The 19,588-nt window shown below is 46.1% G+C and overlaps 1 protein-coding gene across 7 annotated transcripts in view; it reads right to left on the reverse strand.

Annotated features, from left to right (window-relative positions):
• SUSD1 (sushi domain containing 1) overlaps positions 1-8,435 on the reverse strand; it is a 118,296-nt gene extending 109,861 nt beyond the window's left edge. For 4 of the 7 annotated variants that reach the window (XM_072959926.1, XM_072959921.1, XM_072959920.1 and 1 more), the window contains exon 1: positions 7,058-8,435. In XM_072959926.1, the coding sequence (XP_072816027.1) occupies positions 7,058-7,163 (106 nt within the window). In that variant the 5' untranslated portion in view covers positions 7,164-8,435. The remainder of the gene's footprint in view (positions 1-7,057) is intronic. The other 3 variants (XM_072959923.1, XM_072959925.1, XM_072959924.1) reach the window with 2 other exon arrangements.
• Between the last annotated feature and the right edge of the window lie 11,153 nt (positions 8,436-19,588).

The following is a 19,588-nucleotide window of genomic DNA, read 5'->3' on the forward strand; positions in this document are numbered from 1 at the left end:
AATACTTGTCTTTATAAACATGGCAGCATTTCTATATCCATCCAGTTACAGAAACTTATATTAGATAGAAAATATATCATGAAACTGTTGAGTGAATCTAACAAACACAAAATATTAAGAAGCAAAGGAGCACCACCCACTCATAAATTAAAGGAAGTCCAATCCGAATTAGTGAAGGACAGAAGTTAAAGGGTTTTTAAATAAATAGAATTAAGTTCAAGTTCACTCAATAAATAGAACCAGACCCTCAAAATACGGCCTTGCAGGAAGTCAGTCAGATATAGGAAAGCACTCAACTGGAGAGACAGAACTTGATCCTAAATCTAGCTGAGTCTAAGTCATCGTGTGGTTTTTGGCAAATCACCTGGCCTCTCTGGTTTTCAGTTTTTGATCTGTGCTTCTCAGAGTTTTAAGTACATCCAAATTACTTGCGGAGCTTGTTAAACCACAGGCTCTGATTCAGCTGGTCTGGGGTGGAGCCCTCTATTTTGCAATTCTAGCAAGCTGCCAAGTGGACCATGTTTTGAGCAGCAGAGGGTTCAAGGGCCCCTAAAGTCCTTACCTTCTAATATTCTGACGCTTCATCCTTCGGGTACCCACTAAGAATAACTTAGCTTAAGTGTAGTCCCAAGAACAGTACCTGGCATGTTTGGCTCATTAAGTGTTTGTTCCCCATATTGCCAAAAAAGACAAGACGTGTGCCAGGCTACCAAAGGCTTCCCAGACCACCTGCAGAAGGCAAAGTGGTTTCCAGAGGAAGAGGGACCTCAGCTGAAGCTTCCTGTTCAGCCATGATTAGCCGAGTCTGCTCGGCCTGGCAGGGAGGCCCTCTGAATTCTTATTGCTTGAGGGACCAAATTGCCTTCTAGGGGTGAAAACAAAAAAAAAACAAAAAAAAAACCCCACAACTTATCCTAAAGAAAGGAACAGAAAGCACAACTCCAAACAAAGGAAAGATAGAGGGATGGGGGAGGCCTGTTTCTGACCACACAACAGTGTCCATTGGTCAACAGCTCCTAGCTCAGCTAAGAATCACCTGGAAATAGGGTAACCAATTCAACTCAGTTTCAATACTAAAAGTCCTATGTCCCAGGAAACCCCTCAGTTCGGTGCAAACCAAGGCAGTTGGTCAATATACCCGGAGAGCTTATTAGAATAGAATCCCCAGAGAATCCGATTCAGGAGGTGGGGGTGGGGTCTAAGAATCTCCATCTCTAAGAAGCTTCCAGATGACCACACTACCAGTAGCTTTGAAAGTCTAGTTCAATCTCAAGGACTTGGGTCAGAATCCTGGGGAAAGAAAAGGCAATATCGATGACGTCTTTCACCAAGTCTAGACTGATGCACAGCCTAGCGATAGAACCAACGGGACAGAGAATAACCCAAGGGAGGAGACCCTCCAGGCCAATGGAAGGATCACTGTGCCTTCGCTAGAACCTCAGGGGGAACTGCGTCAGGGACAGCTTCGCATCCACGTTAAGGATGACTTCCTCCTGTCTTCAGCAGATTCTGCCGGAGAGAGCAGAGAGGTGGCTGCCCTGTAGTAACTGAGGGACCGTCTGCAGAGGTCAGGGCCCCACCTTGTCCCTCCACCTTAGGGATGCCTAGAAGTACTGGCAGAGAAGCAGGAGAGTGGGGACCCCAAAAATCTCGGAGGAAAAGCCTGACAAGTACCCTTTGTTCCTATGATTGTGTCCCCCAACTGAGGGCTGCCCCCCTAGGTTCACTTCCCTTCTCTGCAGTGACTACACCCGCTAAAATCACATGCAACAATGAGAGGATCAGACAGGTGCCAGTGTCTCAACCTGCATTGGAGTCTTCTCTCATGCTCGCTGACTAATGTTAGAAAGCAAGTTAAACTGTCAGAGCTCTGGTTTTAATCTGTAAGATGGAGATCGTGTTGCAAGGATTAAATGCGAAATAGAAATGCTGTAGGCACTCTAAAGCACTAGACAAAGAGCTAATTTACATGAATATTTATGTCTCTTTCCATAGATATTGTTACTGTTGTTAGAAATGAGTCATGCATGATGCAGTGCCCGGTGTTCGACACACTGGTTCAGAGCAGGGTTAAAAGAGAGATCACTGAGGCTACAATCCCAGCTCAGCCACTTGCTAGCTGTGTAATCCTGATAACCTCTGTGCCTCAGTTTCATGTAAATCTATAATACAAGCATGATAATCAACCTACCTCATATGGTTGTTGTGAGGATTAAAGAGCAACTGAGTAATACACGTAAAGCAATTAGAAAATGTTAGACATTATTATAACAACCACTCAGCAACTCTTTGATAATGAATAAATGAAGGTACTGACAGCTGGCCAGCTCCTGATTATACTAATGAATAGAGTGATGGACAATTGCACTGATGCAAAAAACCAAAGAAGTATCTTTGTGTGGACAGATGCTCACCTGATTCTGGGACTCACAGTCCAGGAACCATAATAACCTTTATTTCCACAATCCTCCCAGCCTTCTGAGTAATACCTGACTGGGAAGGAGTAAGTCCAGCTTCCTCACCCTTTCAGCCCTGCTCACCCTCCCTCCTCTCCGCCATGCACCAAGCAAACCTAGAGCTGGGGATGGAGTGGAGGCTGCCAGCCTGAGCGAGCTACTCTCCCGCTTTATTTCAGTTCTCAAGCAACAACTTACATGCACTCTTGAAATAACAGCAGATAGGCTTTGACAAAAGAATGAAGACATTTCGTCCCCTGTCAGGGGAAGAAGGACGTTTAAAAGCACAAATGGAGAGCCTGAATTTAAATCTTAATCTAATCCAAGCCATCCACGGTCAGACCAAACCCACTACACAGCCTTCCTGAGGTCCTGTCTCGTGGAGGCACGTGGAAACAGATCAAGTGACCTGAGGAAATAAGCAAAAGGGGCCCAAAACTCAGGAAGAGGAAGCATTCGCAAGCCTTCTACAACAGGATGGAAAACTGTGCTGCTCTTCACAGACCGCATCAAATTCCAGAGACAGAAGGAACGAGAGAGACCTCATAGTCTCTCCTCTCTAACATCCCTAACAGAAAAAACACAACACAACACAACACAGCACAGCCTCCAAGGCCGAGAACTCTCCTCTTTCGAGCAGTACAATCAATCACTGCAGGGCAGCGGGAACCCTCGTCCACTCCCCTTCCCCGTCCAAGCCCGGGACTGCCATTCCCTATCAAGAACCCGTAACCTCTCCTTGTGAAAAATGGTTGTCAGGCCCTCAGCTGCTTTTTGCCCTTTTGCCCTCTTCTGTCCACTTTCCTATTTGACCAAGACCAACTTGCAGTGGGGCCACTACACCTGGCCTCCAGACCAGGAACCAACCCACGCTGAGGGCCCCAATCTCAATGCTTTCGAGCTCTGGGTGAAGCAGCCACACCCTAGGTTCATATCCTGCATGTCACTCACTAACAGGCTGTCTCACACCATCGAGCAAGCTGCACATTTTTTTTTTTAATCCATGCAATCCGTGCCTCCCCACCACCACCCCACCCCAGTCTCCTCTGCAGAGCTAAGGCCAACAGGCCACTTGCTATCTCGGGCTGCAGAGAGCTGGGAGCCCATTGTAGGATTTGACCAGAAGCTGAGGATGTGCCAAGTCCCTGGCGGGGGAAGACAGGCCACAGTGGGGATCGTCTTCATCAGTTCTAATCCTGCCCTGTTACTTTAACCAGCTGTAAATCACTCTGAAACAATGTACTCCCTCCATTTCCCCTCTTTCCTCCTCGTCCTCACTCTGAACAGTGAATATGCTGCTGCGAGTCATGATTCGTGAACTCAGGTGTACTTCATACAGCAAGAACAACTTCCCCAGCTTTCTCCACCATCGCTCTTCCAAGAGTCTCAAGGCCTCTGCCCATCCCCTGGCCTTCCCAAACCCCAGCCAGGCCTGAGCCAACAAGTTCCCCAGCCACTCCCAGAGTCGGAGCAAAGCCAGAGAAAGGTTAAGAAACAGGACTGACTGGTTCCATGACTTCTCACCCATTCCTAACCTCTCTACACCCTCAGGGCGTGGCACCCCACCCACCAACACCCTCCTGCTCTACCAACTCTGGTCTCACAGGTTCCTCGCACTCAGGCCATTTGACTTCGGTTCCTTCACTCTCTCCTCCCTGAAACATCTTTGATAACAATTAAATGTAATTCAGCACATGTTCCCAGCGAGAGACTGAATATACAAATGGACAATGGCCAGACCATACATAAAAACAGAAAGAACTCTGACCCACAGTCTGCAGCCATGGATCTGGGAAGTCAAACCACAACCTCTGTAGCAATAAAACCCAAATGGTCAGGATTCAATCAATATCAACCAGCTTCCCTAATTTTTGCCTTAGGACCAATCAGAGAAAGCCAAATACGCTCCTCCAACCAATCACAGGACGCCTGCCGTTAGAGGGACGCTATCTCCAGCTTCCCCATGCCAAGACGCAGCAACCCGGGCACTCCTGACGCCTTCCCCTTCGTTCCACTATAAAGCTTTACACTCCGCAGCCTGTCTGTGAGTCTCTGACAAATGTTAAGTCTTGCTAGACTCTCTTGCAAGCTCTGAATAAACAGCTTTGCCTGTTCTCATATGGATGGTCTCCAGATTTTATTTCCCTATCAGATCCCTAATACCCTACTCAAAAGGACTTCTTAGTCTAGTAACAGTATCACTGCAATACGGCCGAAGTGTATAGAGTAAGAGCACCATATATAAATATGTACATATATAAGTAAGCGTGTAGTGTCCCGGACAATATGGAACCAGGTGAGGCGAGGGCGTGGTGTCGCTGGCGCTGCAGAGGGAACTGGGTAACCCCAAGGGGCCTCCAGGAGGGAGGACAACTGGGCTGGTTTTGAAAAACGAACAACACTCACTAGGTAGCTCGCTGTTGGGGGGAAGAAAGAGCAGTTCTCCATTCTCCCTTCCTCCCCTCTCCGTACCAAGCTTTCCCACTTGTAGAGCAACTTTGCTTTTTGACCTGCTCCATTAAATATCTTTTATTTTTGTATTTTCAGTTTCTCCCTCTCTACTGACTAATGGCCTTCATTCTAAAATGTGCTGGAGAATGTTTTACCACCACCCCCAGCAAAAAGAAAAAATCTTGCTCTGATCTGCCCAGCCCTACTGAATGCTATCTTCTCTTTCCTTCTACCTTCTTTACAGAGTATCTACTCTGCAGCCATGGTCCTGCACTCCCCGGAACCCCCTGTATCTGGCTCTCACCCTCCCTGCTCTGCCAGCTCTGGCCCCCACTGACCAGAGTCACAGGGTCCAAAGCCTTGTTCTCAATCTCCACTCCCTCAGCTTCCCCTCCCCTGCTTTCCTTGATGCTCTACTAGCCCAGGCTTCCTCCAACCTATGTGGCTCAGGCTTTTTCTCCTGCACTTGCATCTACCTTGGAAACTTGGTCTTTCCCAAGAATCCATCCTTGGCCCTCTTACTCTCATCAACCTCAAGGCTTCAAGCGGCCATTGAGTCTCCATCATTTGCACACACAGTCTCAACGCTCTATTGATTTCATCCCTCCAAAAGTCCTAACATCATATCAAATTCAGGATATCCAAAACAACCAGTCATCTTCCTTCCCAAATCTTTTTTCTCCTCCTATGGAACCACATACCCAAACCACCCAGTCCCCACACCTTAGTGTTCCCTCTCCCTCCTACTGTTCCCTTGCACCTTAACATCTGTCATTAAGTCCCTCCAGTTCCATTTCCACCTTATCATCCACATGCAGTCCTCATCTCCTGCTGTCGTGACTGTGGGGCCAGGCCTCAGAACTTCTCGAACAGCTATTACAACTCCCTCAATGGCCCCTACATCTCCACATTGTCCACTGTAAGGAATCTCGCCCTTAATCAAACCAGATTGTGAACAATGGGAGAATGCCAACACAGGGAGAGGAGGCTCAACCCGGCAACACCAGCTTCCCTTTCCCAAAACTCACTCCACGGCCTTCCAATGGCTTCTCACTGCCCAGGAACAGCTAAGTCTAAACATCTTGGTCTGCCAGTCATAACACCCTGCCTTGTGGTTAAATCCAATCTGCTTTTCCAGCCCCATTTCCCACCCATCTCCCACATACCAAACTGAACCACACCCACAGGCTCCATGCTTCTGCACCTGCATGTGCTTCCTCACTTCGTCCCCTCTATCTGGAATTCACTCATTCTACACATATTTGTGTCCTGTGCTATGAGCTGGGATGTCTTTCTTCATCTTCCCATACCCAGGTATCACCCATCCTCGTTGGCCCAGTTCAAGGGTCACTTCATCCATGAGGCCACCAGATGCCTAATTAAGTTAGATGTAGTCTTTCCCTCCTCTGACCACCCACCTTTTCAGAGCTTTCATGGTGTTCTGCCTTTATTATTAGTTATATTTGAGTAAATGCCACCTTTTCTACGTGTCTGAATCCTCCACATAACTCCTACCACATTCAACACTGCGTCCTGCACGGGGGATAAAAACTACTCTAATTGAATGGAAATGGACTATTTGCTTGTCTGTCTTCTCCAGAATATGAGCTCAATGATGTGCAGCACAGCGACCTTACATCCTTCACAGGGAAACCATTCAAGGACCATCCATCTGTTGAATGAACGAATTGATTAATGAATGCTTTATTCTCGTAAATTTCCTTACACTTCTTTCTCACTATCTTAGCATCTGGTTTTTCATCAAGAAGCAAAAATTAAAAGGTAGAAAGAAAGCTGCTTCGGGCCAATAATTTGTCGTGCAAAAGCCGCAGCCGGGCCGGAAGCGTGACAGTGCAGGCGGAACGCCCTGCCACGCCCTCGAGCGCGGGGCGCCGCTCTCCCCGGGCCCCGGCCGCTCGGCCCAGCCCTCAAGCGCGCTAGGTCCCCCGGGGGCGCGGGCCGGCCGCCCGGCACACTCTCCGGTCCTCCCGCTTCTCCGAGCCCCGCCCTCCGCTCCCCAACGGCGGGAGCCGACCCCCCTTGCGCCCCACGCCCGGGCTCCCCGCCCGGCCGGCCCAGGAGCACGGGAGCGGCCCGGGCGCGCCTGACGTTGCCCGGGCCACCCCCGCCCGCTCCCCGCCCGCACTCACCGTCCGCGCGCGGCTTTCGGGGCGCGCCGCCGGCCAGGCCGAGAAGCAGCAGGAGCGGCAGCAGGCGGCCGGGCGGGAAGCCCGCGCCCCGGGGCCCCCGGGCCATGCCGCCGCCGCCGCCGCCGCCTCCCTCCGGGCGCTACCGCGACTCCTCTGGAGGCCCTGAGGCGCCGAGATAAGGCGGCGGGCGCCCCGCGGAGGGGGCCGGGCCGGCCGCTTCCGGCGCCGGGCGGAGGAGCGGAGGGCGCCGCGGGGTCTCGGGGGCGGGGGCGGCGGGCCCCCCCCCACCCACCAGGCCTGCGCGCCCGGGGGACGCTCACGCCGCCGCTCGCTCCTTCGCCCGCTCGTGCACCTGCTGCGCGCTCGGCGCGCGGGGGCTCCCGGGGACACCCGGCGGGGCCGGCCTAGTGACACAGCTGAACGTAGAGTCCCTAACTGGGCCGGGAGTGAAGGTCTCCCGCGCTCTAAGCGTGTGGAACGAGCGTGGCATCCAAGCCGAGGGGGCGCGCGGGGAGGCACCCCCGGGGTGGCAGAGGAAGAGAGGTGAAGGAAGGGCAGAAGGAGCGGGAATCTTCCGGGAGCTGAAAAAGAGCTGGGTGAGGGGGCTGGAGCTCCAAGGGCAAGGTGAGAGGACGAGAAGCCGCCGGTCCAGGCCACCCAGGGGCGACAGACTTGACCAGGCGACAAGACCGTCGGGGGCAACAGAGCTGGCGGGAGTTCCTGCTGCTCCGAGGACACTCAGCTTGGGGCGTCGGGGAGGGCTTCAGGAAGAAGACAGTGGAGACCTGAGGGTGAGAAGGACGCGGGAGAGGGATCTAAGCGGTCAGAGAGGCAGACACAGACAAGTCGCATTCTAGAAACGGGAGCAGGACCTCCTCAAAGAGTGGGAACGGACGGCTGGAGAGAGGCAGTGAGCTGCAGAAAGAAAACTTCATAAACCAAGTAAAGGAGGTTGCTCAGAAGCAGTCACAGGGTTTTAAGCGGAGTGACCTCATCAGGAAAAGCCCCCAGGGTCTGCTCTGTGCGATTGGGTTTGGGGCTGGGAAGCAGGGAACCGGCCTGGAGCAGCTGCAGGGATTCAGGCGAGAGAGGACAGGTCCAGGAGCAGGGCATTGGCAGTGAGTATGGAGAGAAGTGGCAAGTGAGAGTGGTATTGGGTGGAATCCACTGGATTTTATGACCAGTAGAATGTGATACACAAGGGAAGAAAAATTACAGATGCCGCCTAAACTTTTGGTTTGGGCAACCGGGTTGATGGTGGTGGGAGTCACTGAGCTAGGGAGAGGCTGCAGGGGGAGAAAAAATAAGTTCCAGGTTGAAAGCTTTCAGCTTGGGGTGCCTGTGGCGCTCCCCAGGACAGAGCGCCCCACGCCCACCACTTCACCCCTTTTCTCACTTTATTTCTCTCTGTGCCATGCGCTGTCTCTAACCTTAACCATCCATGAACACACCCATATAAGGGCTAAACTTATTGCGCAGCCTTAAAAAGAAGGAGTTAAAAATAAACTTCCTAGGCCCTTTTGGAGCAGGCTCTCTCGCTAATTATTTTTTGCTCAGCAAAGATTAGAGTAGTAGGAGGTGAACAGTGCAGGGATAGCAGTCTATCTCATATTATTTAGGGAGGTTTTTGTTAAGCTCAGCTCTCCATGGACTTTGAAATCATGTAACTGTCTCGACAAAAATGCATTCAAGACATTTTTAAGCCAACCTATATCTCTCCTTCTCTGCCATGCCCCCCTGCAGAATGAATAAATAAATTTAAATACGTTTGTGTATATATGTGTATAAATATGTGCACATAAATTACATATATATGTATTTAATTGGTGATGTCAGGGGAAAATATCCAAAACTTGGAAATAGGCAAAAGAGATTCCGTAGGTTTTTTCAGTCGGGTTCTGTGTGTCATATAGGAGCCCTTCTGGAGATTACCTGAGTCTGTAGAATCTTGTACCTCTGATGGACTTTCTCAATAGGGGTAAAGTTAACTTGCAGAAAGTTGATGATAATGCAAAAGATTCTTGTCCATAAAAATGCAAATTATTTTTTCCAGTACAGATACAGGTGATTTCTGCCAGGTAAAAATAAGATAAACCTAATTAGATTTTGTCTTATATGATAGTAACCAGTTAACCAGTTTTGCATCTCTTAGCAAATTCACATCATCATTCCTAACTGAAATATATACATAATATACATACATATTGTATTATATATGTATACGTTCTTCAAATTTCCCTTTGTACCTTATTATCTTACTAGTTCTCCTTTGAAGTCAATATCTTGCCGAGTCCCTCATGAATGAATTAGTTGAAATAAAAACTTGTTTTCATTTTATGTTTTCATGAACCATGTTTTTAATAGTTTGTAAATTTTACACTAGTACAATCCATGATACCCTTATATTCTACATTAGATTGTGTGACCTTCAGCAGGTCTTTTTATTGGCTCATTTTTGGCTTTCACACAAATTTTTTTTTTGTTTAAAAAAAAAAACCACACCCTACCCAATGGTGAGTTCATGGAATCGCAAAATGAAATATTATCTCCTCATCAGTATTTGTCACTAGAACTAAAAGACAATATTGAACCAGTGTTAATTTTGGAGCAGTAGGATTATTGCCCACCGAGAAAATATTTAGCTTAAGAAAAATGTTCTTTTAAGAAAGCACGGCCAATACACCAACATCTTCTAAAAGCCAATTTAAAGAGAGCTCTTTTTTTCCGTGATATCAAGATTGTAATGACTCTTCAAAGAAAAAATTGACTTCTGGCTTCAAGATGGCATCATAAACCCTGAAAGATCTTTCTCCCCTGCTTCCCATACCACAGCAAAACGGCCAGAGATACACACACACACACCACAGCTAAGTACGGGCAACAGTGCTTTCAAACAGGATAGAATGACATCAGTAAACCAGATAGCTTTGAGAACTGCATTGAACTAGATTTACCTCATGCTCTCCTCTCCACAAAAAAAGTCCACTGAAAGTCATGGCAGGTAGAGTTTAAAAAAAAAAAAAAAGACATGTAATTTAAAGATTTTTAAAATTATGTGCACACTTTAAGTTATTATTTCCACAAATTAATATCATGTGCAGATTTTATGTTTTTAAATTTACTCCAGAACTGCTATGTAGGAATTGTTGAAAAAAATGGAAAGTACATTTCTTACCAGTTAAAAGCATTTTATTTTCCTCATCTGTGTACATAGTGTTCACTGTAATCTGCCCGTTCTTCAGGCTTCAGGCCACCAAAAGCCTGTTTCCTGGCCCTTTAGAAAAACTATCCATTTCCACACTTTAAAAAAAAACAATTTTTAACTTTTTTTAAAAAAAATTTTATAATAATATACTCATCAGTGGGTCTTCATGTGGTTAGACAAAATATTTAAATCCTACCTAAACTATTGAGATTACTGACCAATATCGTGGAAGGGACACACAATCAAGACAGCTTCCCGATTTGTTCCTGTTGTCCATCCTTGAAGATTAAGAAATACTGAAGTCTATCCTAATGCGTCTTGTGACACAATCAAAACACTCTGTGACAACAGAGAACACCCATGTTCATGGCAGCATTATTCACAACAGCCAGAGGGTGGAAACAACCCAAATATCCATCAAGGGATGAATGGATAAACAAAATATGTTATAGCGATACAATGGAAAATCATTCAGCCTTAAAAAGGAAATAAATTCTGACACATGCTACACTGCAGAGGAACTTTGAGGGCATTATGCTAAGTAAAATAAGCCAGTTAAAAAAGGACCAATACTGTAAGTTTCCACTTCTATGAGGTACTTAGAGTAGTCAAATTCATAGAGGTAGAAAGTAGAAGGGTGGTTGCCAGGGGCCTGGGGGAGAGGGGAATGGAGAGTTGCTGTTTAATGGGTAGAGAGTCAGTTTTGCCAGATGAAAAAAGTTCTGTGGTTGGATAGTGATGATGGTTGCAAAACAATGTGAATATACTTCATACTGCTGAACTGTACTCTTAAAAGTGGTTTAAATGATTTTTTAGAAATCAATGAGAAAAAACTTAGGTACCAGTTATTATTTTACCAGGCAGGCTCTAACATATAGGATTCCCCAAATCAATTTTGGATCCTGGCAGATCAGAATTATAGGAAAGCTTCCTTGGAAAGCCCCATCCCCCAGTCCCTGAGACATAAGTGGATGGGATTCCAAGAGAGCCTGGAGGGTTATGAGGCAACCAGGGATGTGAGGAGGGAGAGGCCAGGCAAACAGAAGGTGAACATTGGTCCAGTGTCTCTAGAGTTTTCCCCCAGGCTGCCTTTCAGTGTGTCTGCTTACTATGTGAAATTTGAGCTTTGCCCGGTGGGTTCTCATCTGGATACAATATAAAACCAGAAGAAGACAGGGACAGGGAGTCTGGATCCCAAATATCCTGCAGCTTTCCTGGAAAAATCCCTTGCCTGGTCATCATGCTCCTGACCAGAAATGTCGTACTGCTTCCCCCAGGGGCTGGCCTGGGAATACCACTAGCAGGCTTGCAAATTATAAATAAATTGCTTACCTGTGGGTATTTGGTTTACCCAATATTAGATATTAGCTGTAATATCTAATTGTAATGAGTTTGACATACTCTGGTGTTGAACTTGTTGCTGGAAGTTTGCGTTAACAGGAGTGATTTAAATGTTTGAAGCCTTTGAGTTATGTTGGTTGACGAACTGTTTGAAACAGTTGGAAGTGAGTCCCTCTGGAACCCCCCACTCCATGCTTACACAGGTCTCTTCCACATGTCTGTCCCTGGCCGACACGACATCTGAGAACACAGCGAGTCCACTTGAAAGAAGCCACGTTGACAGTCCCAGAATGGAGTCATCATCTCAGGGAGATTTGTCAAGACTGATAACGGGGACCTGTCTCTATGGAGAAATGCTCTGCTGATGACTGTCTCTAAGTCAAGTACAGGTAGACTTGTCATTCTTTTTTTTTTTTTTTAATTGAGGTATAGTCAGTTACATTGTTTCATCAATTTCTGTTATACAGCTTAATGTCTCAGTCATATATATACATACATATGTTTTCTAGACTTGTCATTCTTAAAAGCTCAGTGACTCTCAGACATTTTGTTGCCACATGGAAAACAGCAGGATTAGCCTGCCTTCCTCAACATGCCTCTCCCTCCTCCCAAACCCACACTCAGACAACACTACTGGGAGTTCGTCTGTGGAGCTTGGGTAGCAAATAGACTATCGGCTGCCAGACGGGGCTGTGCTAGAAACCGTGCTGTCTGACGTGTAGCCCGCCCAGAAGACCAGGGCGCTCAGAAAAGCAAACCCAGTGTGGGTGGTAAAGGGATGACTTCGTGGAGCAGGGAGGTCCCCCAGGACAGTCATGCCCTCCCTCCTCTCTTTACACTGGCAAGTGCGCTCTGATGGGACTCAGACACCCTGTGATCCCACCAGCAGGAGCTGGAGGAGTGGAAGATTTGGATTTGGAAGCAAAACCTCAGAAACTCCAAATGAAGCTGAGGGAGCAGCCGGCAGAGTATTCACCCAACCTCCCCCTGACCTCAAGAGGTAGGGGCAACACCAACTGAGACTGGGGCTCTGTCACCCAATATCTCTTTCTCTCTCTCTCTCTCTCTCTCACACACACACACACACACTGAGTCACCTGCCTCACTTGAGGAAGCCTCAATTGTTGGTCTGTTTGTTCCGCAAACCCTGAAAGGAAGCCTGCTGACAGCCCACTTCCGGACCTAGAATCAGCCTGTGGACCCTTGCAACCACCCACACCCCTGGGGAGAAGTGGGGCACAGCCAGCAGAGACTGACACATTTGCTGAGGAAGCCCACAACAGCTGTGAAGGCTGATGGAGCTGGACATCGCTTGATAAAAACCAGCTGACAGCAAAGACCCCTGTCACTGACCCTGGGAAACAGTGCAGTCTTCAAAATATTTATTCAATGATTCAGACCTTATTCAATTATTTTGCAGTGGACTTAGGTACAGGTTTTACTGGTTTCTTTGCTAACTGCTGTTCTTTGTGCCCTGTGTCTCCCTATTTCACCCTCCTCCTTCATCTTCTGGTACATCTTTGAGCATCTCTTTCAGAAAGTATTCTTGGATGGTAAATGTTCAGAATCTTTCCATTTTCAAATATATCTTGATTTTGCTCTCATAATTTACTTACAGATTAACTGAGTTTCAAATTCTGAATTCAAAATAATTCAATGATAGGCTAATGGCGTCTAGAATTCTGGGTTCAAAATAATTTTCCCTCAGAATTTTGTCTTCTAGCATTTGTGCTGCAGACGAGAACCCCAGGCTAATCTGATTACCAATTCTTTCCAGGTGGTGTATCTCCCACGACCCTCGTCCCAAGCTTTGGGACTTTCTGTTTATCCTTGGAATTCAGAAATTTCACGAGGATGTAATTGTTCTCATTCTTACCCAGCACTCATCGGGCCCTTTCAATGTGTACATTTGAGCAGGGACATTTTTTTCTTTTGAACTCTTTGATTATTTCATTCTCTCAGTTCTTTCTGTGTGTCCCTTCTGGAGTGTATGGTAGGCAGTTTCTAAAAGCTTGCCTCTGACCTCCCTGGCACAGAATTTATCTTATTCTCTTCATCTTCTTTGCCATTGTTTACTGAATGTGGGAGACACAGTCCTCCTGTTCACTAATTTGATCTTCATCCACACCCATTCTGCTCTTCAGTTCATCTGTTGAAATATTTATTTCAGCAACTAAGTTTTTAATTTCCAAGAACCTTTTCCTTTGCTAGGACGCTTTTATTTCTGTGAATGTGAGAGCTTTTTTAATTCCTCTGAGTATATCACTATAGTATTTGAAAGTTCTTTTCTTTCCCGATCAGCTGCTTCATCTGGAGGTTGTTCATTTATTTGTAGAGCTGATGACTCTTTTGCCAGTTGTTTCATGACTTTTGATTGCCTGTCATTATTTACATGAGAACCACATTTGTGTAGAATTGGTAGTTTGGATACGTTTCCTCAGCCCAGGTGAGAATCCCTGCTTTCTCAGGAGTAAAGGGAGATTTGGGTACAGCGGTCCCAGGGTTTTGAGGGCGGGAAGGGGAAAATGGGCAAAATGGCTACTTTTCTCGTGTATCGTAACTCTCATCTTATTTGGTAAGCAGTGAGCTTTACTTAAAATTTTCACTTGGAAAAAAAAATTTTTTTCACTTGGGGAAAATGTTCAGGACTCAACACGTCTAAATTAATAACCAGCTCACCATCATATCAGTTCCTTCTCCCTTTCCCACTGCCTCTGAACTTGAAGTTATTCTGGTGTTCTAACCAGAAAGTTCACTGTTTTGGAGAGCTGCTCTTTCTGCTTTCATGGGGTTGTGGGTGCCTTGGCTCTTCCGTGTTTGTGTGAATCTGATCACATCTGCTTTATCTCTTCACATCTGCTTGTGTGAATCTGATCACATCTGCTTTATATAGCATCTCTATTTTGGTGCTCTGATAGTACCCCGCCTGGATTTCCAGTACTGCTTTTAAGTGATTCTTTTTTGGTTGTTGTTCTTCCTGTTTTTTTAAGTGAGGTGTTATTTACACACAGTGAAATGCATTAATAGTGAGTGTAGATTTCCCCTCCCAAAGTCCCCCTGTAAGTCACTTTTTAGCATTTAATTGTCCTGCTCAAGGCTATGGTGAGTGCCGTATTAACCAGCGATCCTGATATCTGGCAAAACTCCTGACACCTAGTAAGTATTCTACATATCTGAGGAAGGAAGGAAAGACTGGAGTCAGTCACTGTCTGTCCTAGGTTACCAGTGGATGTTAATATTCAGCTCAGCTGTGCATCCTTGGAGGAAGCCAATGTAGAAAAATTTCAGATTAGTCATCCCCCTACATGTCTCATTTCCTGTTCATTCAAGGGCTCGGTGTTTCCTAGATGATCTATACCCAGGTGACTGTCTCCCACGCTGTCTCCAGGACTCTGATGACACCCACATTGTACTGACTTGCTCACACAGTTGTTTTAAAATGGATATGGGTGAGAAACTTTCAATCTGTGCCGAAGTGTGTAATGGAGAAAAGAAGCATGTATTAGCCAGTTGAAAAGATTTCCTGTGCTTTGATTTTCTCTGGCAGGTTTGTGGAATAGACCCGAAGCACTCATGGGTAATTTTTAAATCAAATTATTCTTTCTCATCATGGTAGCTACCTCGTAAATACAACTTGCCAATGTCAGGCTGACAGGCCAGCAAACGCTAGATGCTCACACAAAACACAGGTGGTCACACATCGTTTAAGTCAGGCCACCAGCACCTGCCCTGACAGACTAGCTTCCCCTACTACCCACTCACCAGCTGCTGTCAGAGTTCCTCTGTCCTGGGTCCTGCTTCATTGCCCTGCCATGTACAACTTAGGAGACTTTTGGTTCAAGTGACTTAATATGATCCAAAGTGTGGAAACTGAGCTGGGAAGGAGTGGTTCTCGAAGGAAATATAAGGTAATGTTTTATCAGAAGAGCAAAGGGTGCCAGGCAGCCAAAACAGCAGGTGTGACTGTAACCTGTGAGCACACTGGCTTTGCAGAATTCCTCCCTTTTTGACTGAACTAACATGCATTTTCACAAATCAAAACTTATTCCAGCTAGACTCCTGTCTACGTGGCATTCTAGGACGTGACCTTGAGTTTCTGATCATTCTGGGTAAACTACTTTTTTATTTCGTTGGTGCTGTTGCTGTTTTAAACTACATCTACCTAAAGAGTTATTTACACCCCAAACTGAACGCAGTGCTTAGGGATTAGTCTGACCAGTGTAGAATCAAATCTTTTCCCACAGGTCCTGACAGTAAACACGAAGTTTGTATAAATCAAGGGTAGGACCTCAAACACACATCCATCACAGTTTACGTTGTTGGATGCAGTCCATTGCACCTACCCTCTGGTCTTTTAGAACATAATGACTCCAGAAAACACTAGAAATGGCTTTCTGGAGACCAACTCTCCACCTCACCTGGGAGTAATGAGCCTGAAGTCTCCTCAGGCTAGCTGCCAGGACCTCTTCATGGTGGTCCAAAAAGGGAGGTACGAGACAAGGAGATTCCAGGGCTTTCTTAAACTACACACAACCCTTGTAGCCTTTGCAAAGATGTAGGAAGGACTCTGGCTTCTAGATCAACATAGTTTTGAAGAAGCATTTCGATCTGGCTTAAACAGAGGCCTGTTGGGCCTCAGATAAGGGGCCTTCCAGCTGGCCCGCTCAAGAAAGGTATCATTAAGGAGGAAGCCTTCAAGCCAGACCCTAAAAGATGGGAAGGTTTTCAACAGGTGGAAACAAGGACTGAAAAGGGAACACAAGATAGACAGAAAAGGACTTTTCTCAGAAGAAAAAAAAAACTGCAAAGAAGTTTGCTAAGGGACGGATACATCTGATTTGCCACAGATACTCAGAGAATAAAATCAGAAATTAAAAGGAAAATCCTGCTCGTGCCCGGCCCTAAGCCTCTGTGCTCTCAAAGAGCTTCCCCAGGAAATGTCTCCAAACCTGGATGGTCTTGAATTGAAGCAAGAGGAGCCCCCACTCTGAACCCTGCTTTTCAGAGGGCCCTGCCTTTACAAACATATTCTTAAGAATTAAATGTATTTATGCACAAAATAGCACTTTCTACTTCATTGTCTGATTATGAAAGTAATACAGTGAATTATGGAACTTTTTTATCCTTTGAGGAATAAACGACCAGTCTTTATTAGGCTCAGACATGAAGCGGAGGGTCCTGAGGACATCTGTGTATGTGTCAATTCTCTTCTCCACCTTCTTTTCAGCCTGTTTCCGTAGCCTCATGAGCCGTTCTTCCTTCCTGTAACCGATCTGGGCCTTCTTTCTCTTCTCCTCCAGGGGGCTGTCAGCGCCAACCCTATGAGCCGGGCACCCCCGGGGGGCAAACATTCACTCGGGCTTCACATGCAAGCCCGGTGGGCAGCAGGACCCACCCTTTGCTTTTTCTTGTCAAGGGCTAGAGGATCCCATCAGACACCTTGAGGTGCTCAGAGTGGCCTGGTATCACTTGGTCCTGAGCACAGACTGCCATGCACAGTCCAAAAGATGCAGCTGGGGCTCCGGAAGTGGTTATGGCTGCAGGATGGGTTGGCGTTCATCCTCCCGCAGAGGAGAGTTTGCAAGGTACTTTAACTTGTTTCTGTAGAAATCACCGGAAATGTTGATGCCCTCACAGCGCACGACCACCGCTTCCCAGCCCAGCAGTACCTGGTTGACCATGATGGGTGTCCAGCTGCCCAGGGAGGTGGCCGGGACCATCCAACACCAGGACCTGACCCTCTGCTACCACCTGGGAAAGTAAAGCATTTTAATACAGAAAAATTATAAAGAAGAAAAGAAAGGCTTGGCAAAAACATGAAGATGAATTTATTAAAAATCACCCAGTCTTCTAGTCACAGCTTTGGCATAAGCAGCCTGTAACTCTAAATATCCAGTTCCCTGTCGTCAACCCCACCCAGTCTCAGGAAATGTTTCTCCATAACTCTTGCCCCACATTCTTGAAATAAGAGGTGGCAGTTTCCAAATGCCCAGAAAGTTTCTCATTGTATCACTGCTGACATCAGAGGCAGAGGCTTCAAAAGGTGAGGATTGAGAACTGAAGTACTTAAAAAAGGAGAGAAGACAGATTAATTTAAGAAATCCCTTCTCTGCGATAGTATGAACATAACAGATTCCTGCGTGATGAAATACCATTTTCAGGTAGTGTTGAGGGTCCACTATGTGTTTTTCTTCACATTGTATCTAATTCATGCCTCTAGAGGTACTTACAGATTTGTACAGCTTTTTTGCAAGAATTGCCCTTGACAGCTAAGAAACATTTTTTGCAATATTAACAATTCATATGACTTGAATTTGTAAACATATTGCTCTATATCTAATGTGCATGATGCATGATACCAGTTCTTTATTGTTGGCAACTAAATAAGTATTAAAGGCTAGACCTGTGAATAGTTTTAGTTTTATAGATTTCTTTTTCAGATTTTATAGATTTAGTCAAACCTTTACAAAATTAAATTACAGATCAGCTTTATTTAAATGATTTTGACTTCAAATATTGATATTAACCAATTTGTATCTTACTCTCCATTTTAAGAGGATTTTGAATACTTTAGAAAACAACTTATTCAATTGTATTAAAAGAATTTAAAATTTGATTTTGATTTACTGTTTTTGATCAAATGTATTCAAATTTTGTACCCTGTGAACACAATCACATTTTATTTTTAATGTGGCAGGGTTACACCAGGCCCACCACCTGTTTTTGGTTTGTAAATAAAGGTTTATTGGAACATCACGCATCATTCACATGTTGTCTACAGCTGCTTTCATGTTAGAGTGGCAGGGTTGAGTAATTTTCACAGAAACCGAATGACACACAAAACCTGAAATTTTTGCTGTCGAATTCTCTGTAGAAAAAGTTTTCCAGCTTCTACTTTGAACGTTCACTCTCACACCAGCACAAATTATGTGAACATCTTTAATATGTCAACATAATCTTGCTGAAATGAATAGCAAAAACTTTTTATGGTAAACATAGATAAATCTTATACATTGTGTATGCCTTTATTTTATTACTCATCCAAACATCCCTGGCTACTCAACGGAACACCCAGACGTGTGCAATAATAATTAGATTCAGTCATTTTAACAGTCTGCCAACTTCTAGTCGTATAAAAGTCGCTGAGCTTTTCCCTTACTTTTCAATTCTGTAGGAAAATGTATTATTTGATATGAGATATGTTTACTCTTGCCCCAGGCTCTGCAGAGGCCTGGGGCAGGCCTGCCAGCATCTGCTGTGAACTGCATCCAGGTGCTGCTGCACTGAGGGCTGGGTCTGCATGCTGGGGCTTGGGAGATGGGCCCTGTGCTTCTGAAGGGAGTTTGCATGGAGGGCACAGTCCCAGCCCTGCTTCGGGATGGGTGGCCACTAGGACGTTTGGACATACACAGTGCCTTCTGGGTCTCCTTTCCCTTCTGCAACAAATCGAATGGGAGCAGCTTTGACCCTAGAAGCCCATGTGAGCTTCCAGGCCAGGTGTGTGGGAGGTTTGGCCTCTGGAGGAACTCCCGAGGGATCGTCAGCGCAGAGAGGGCTCTCCCGCCCACAGCGGCAGATCTGCGTTCCCTCCAACAGCTGTGGTCTTCTGGCCACTGTCCGGACTCTGCTCTGCCTGCTCCAGCAGGACCTCCGTGCCAGCGAGAGCCAGTGCTGCTTGTGGTGGCTGCAGCTCTCAATGTCAGGCCAGAGCTCAGGGCCCATCCATCTCTGCTGCTGGGAGTGGCAACCATTCACAAAACGTTGGCAAACCTTTCCTTCACTGTTGCCAGATTTAAGCAAATAAAAATCCAGGATGCCCAGTTAAATTGGAATTTCAGATAAACAACAAATCCTGTTTCTGTATAAATATGACCCGTGCAATAATAATGCATAATGTAATATAAATATCTTGTGCAATAATATTGCATATGATATGAGGGTGCCCTGTGTGTCCCTGCTCAGACAAGAAGTGGGGCATTTAAGGG

Source organism: Vicugna pacos, chromosome 4 (genome assembly GCF_048564905.1).
Source record: "Vicugna pacos chromosome 4, VicPac4, whole genome shotgun sequence".
Classification (NCBI taxonomy): domain Eukaryota; kingdom Metazoa; phylum Chordata; class Mammalia; order Artiodactyla; family Camelidae; genus Vicugna; species Vicugna pacos.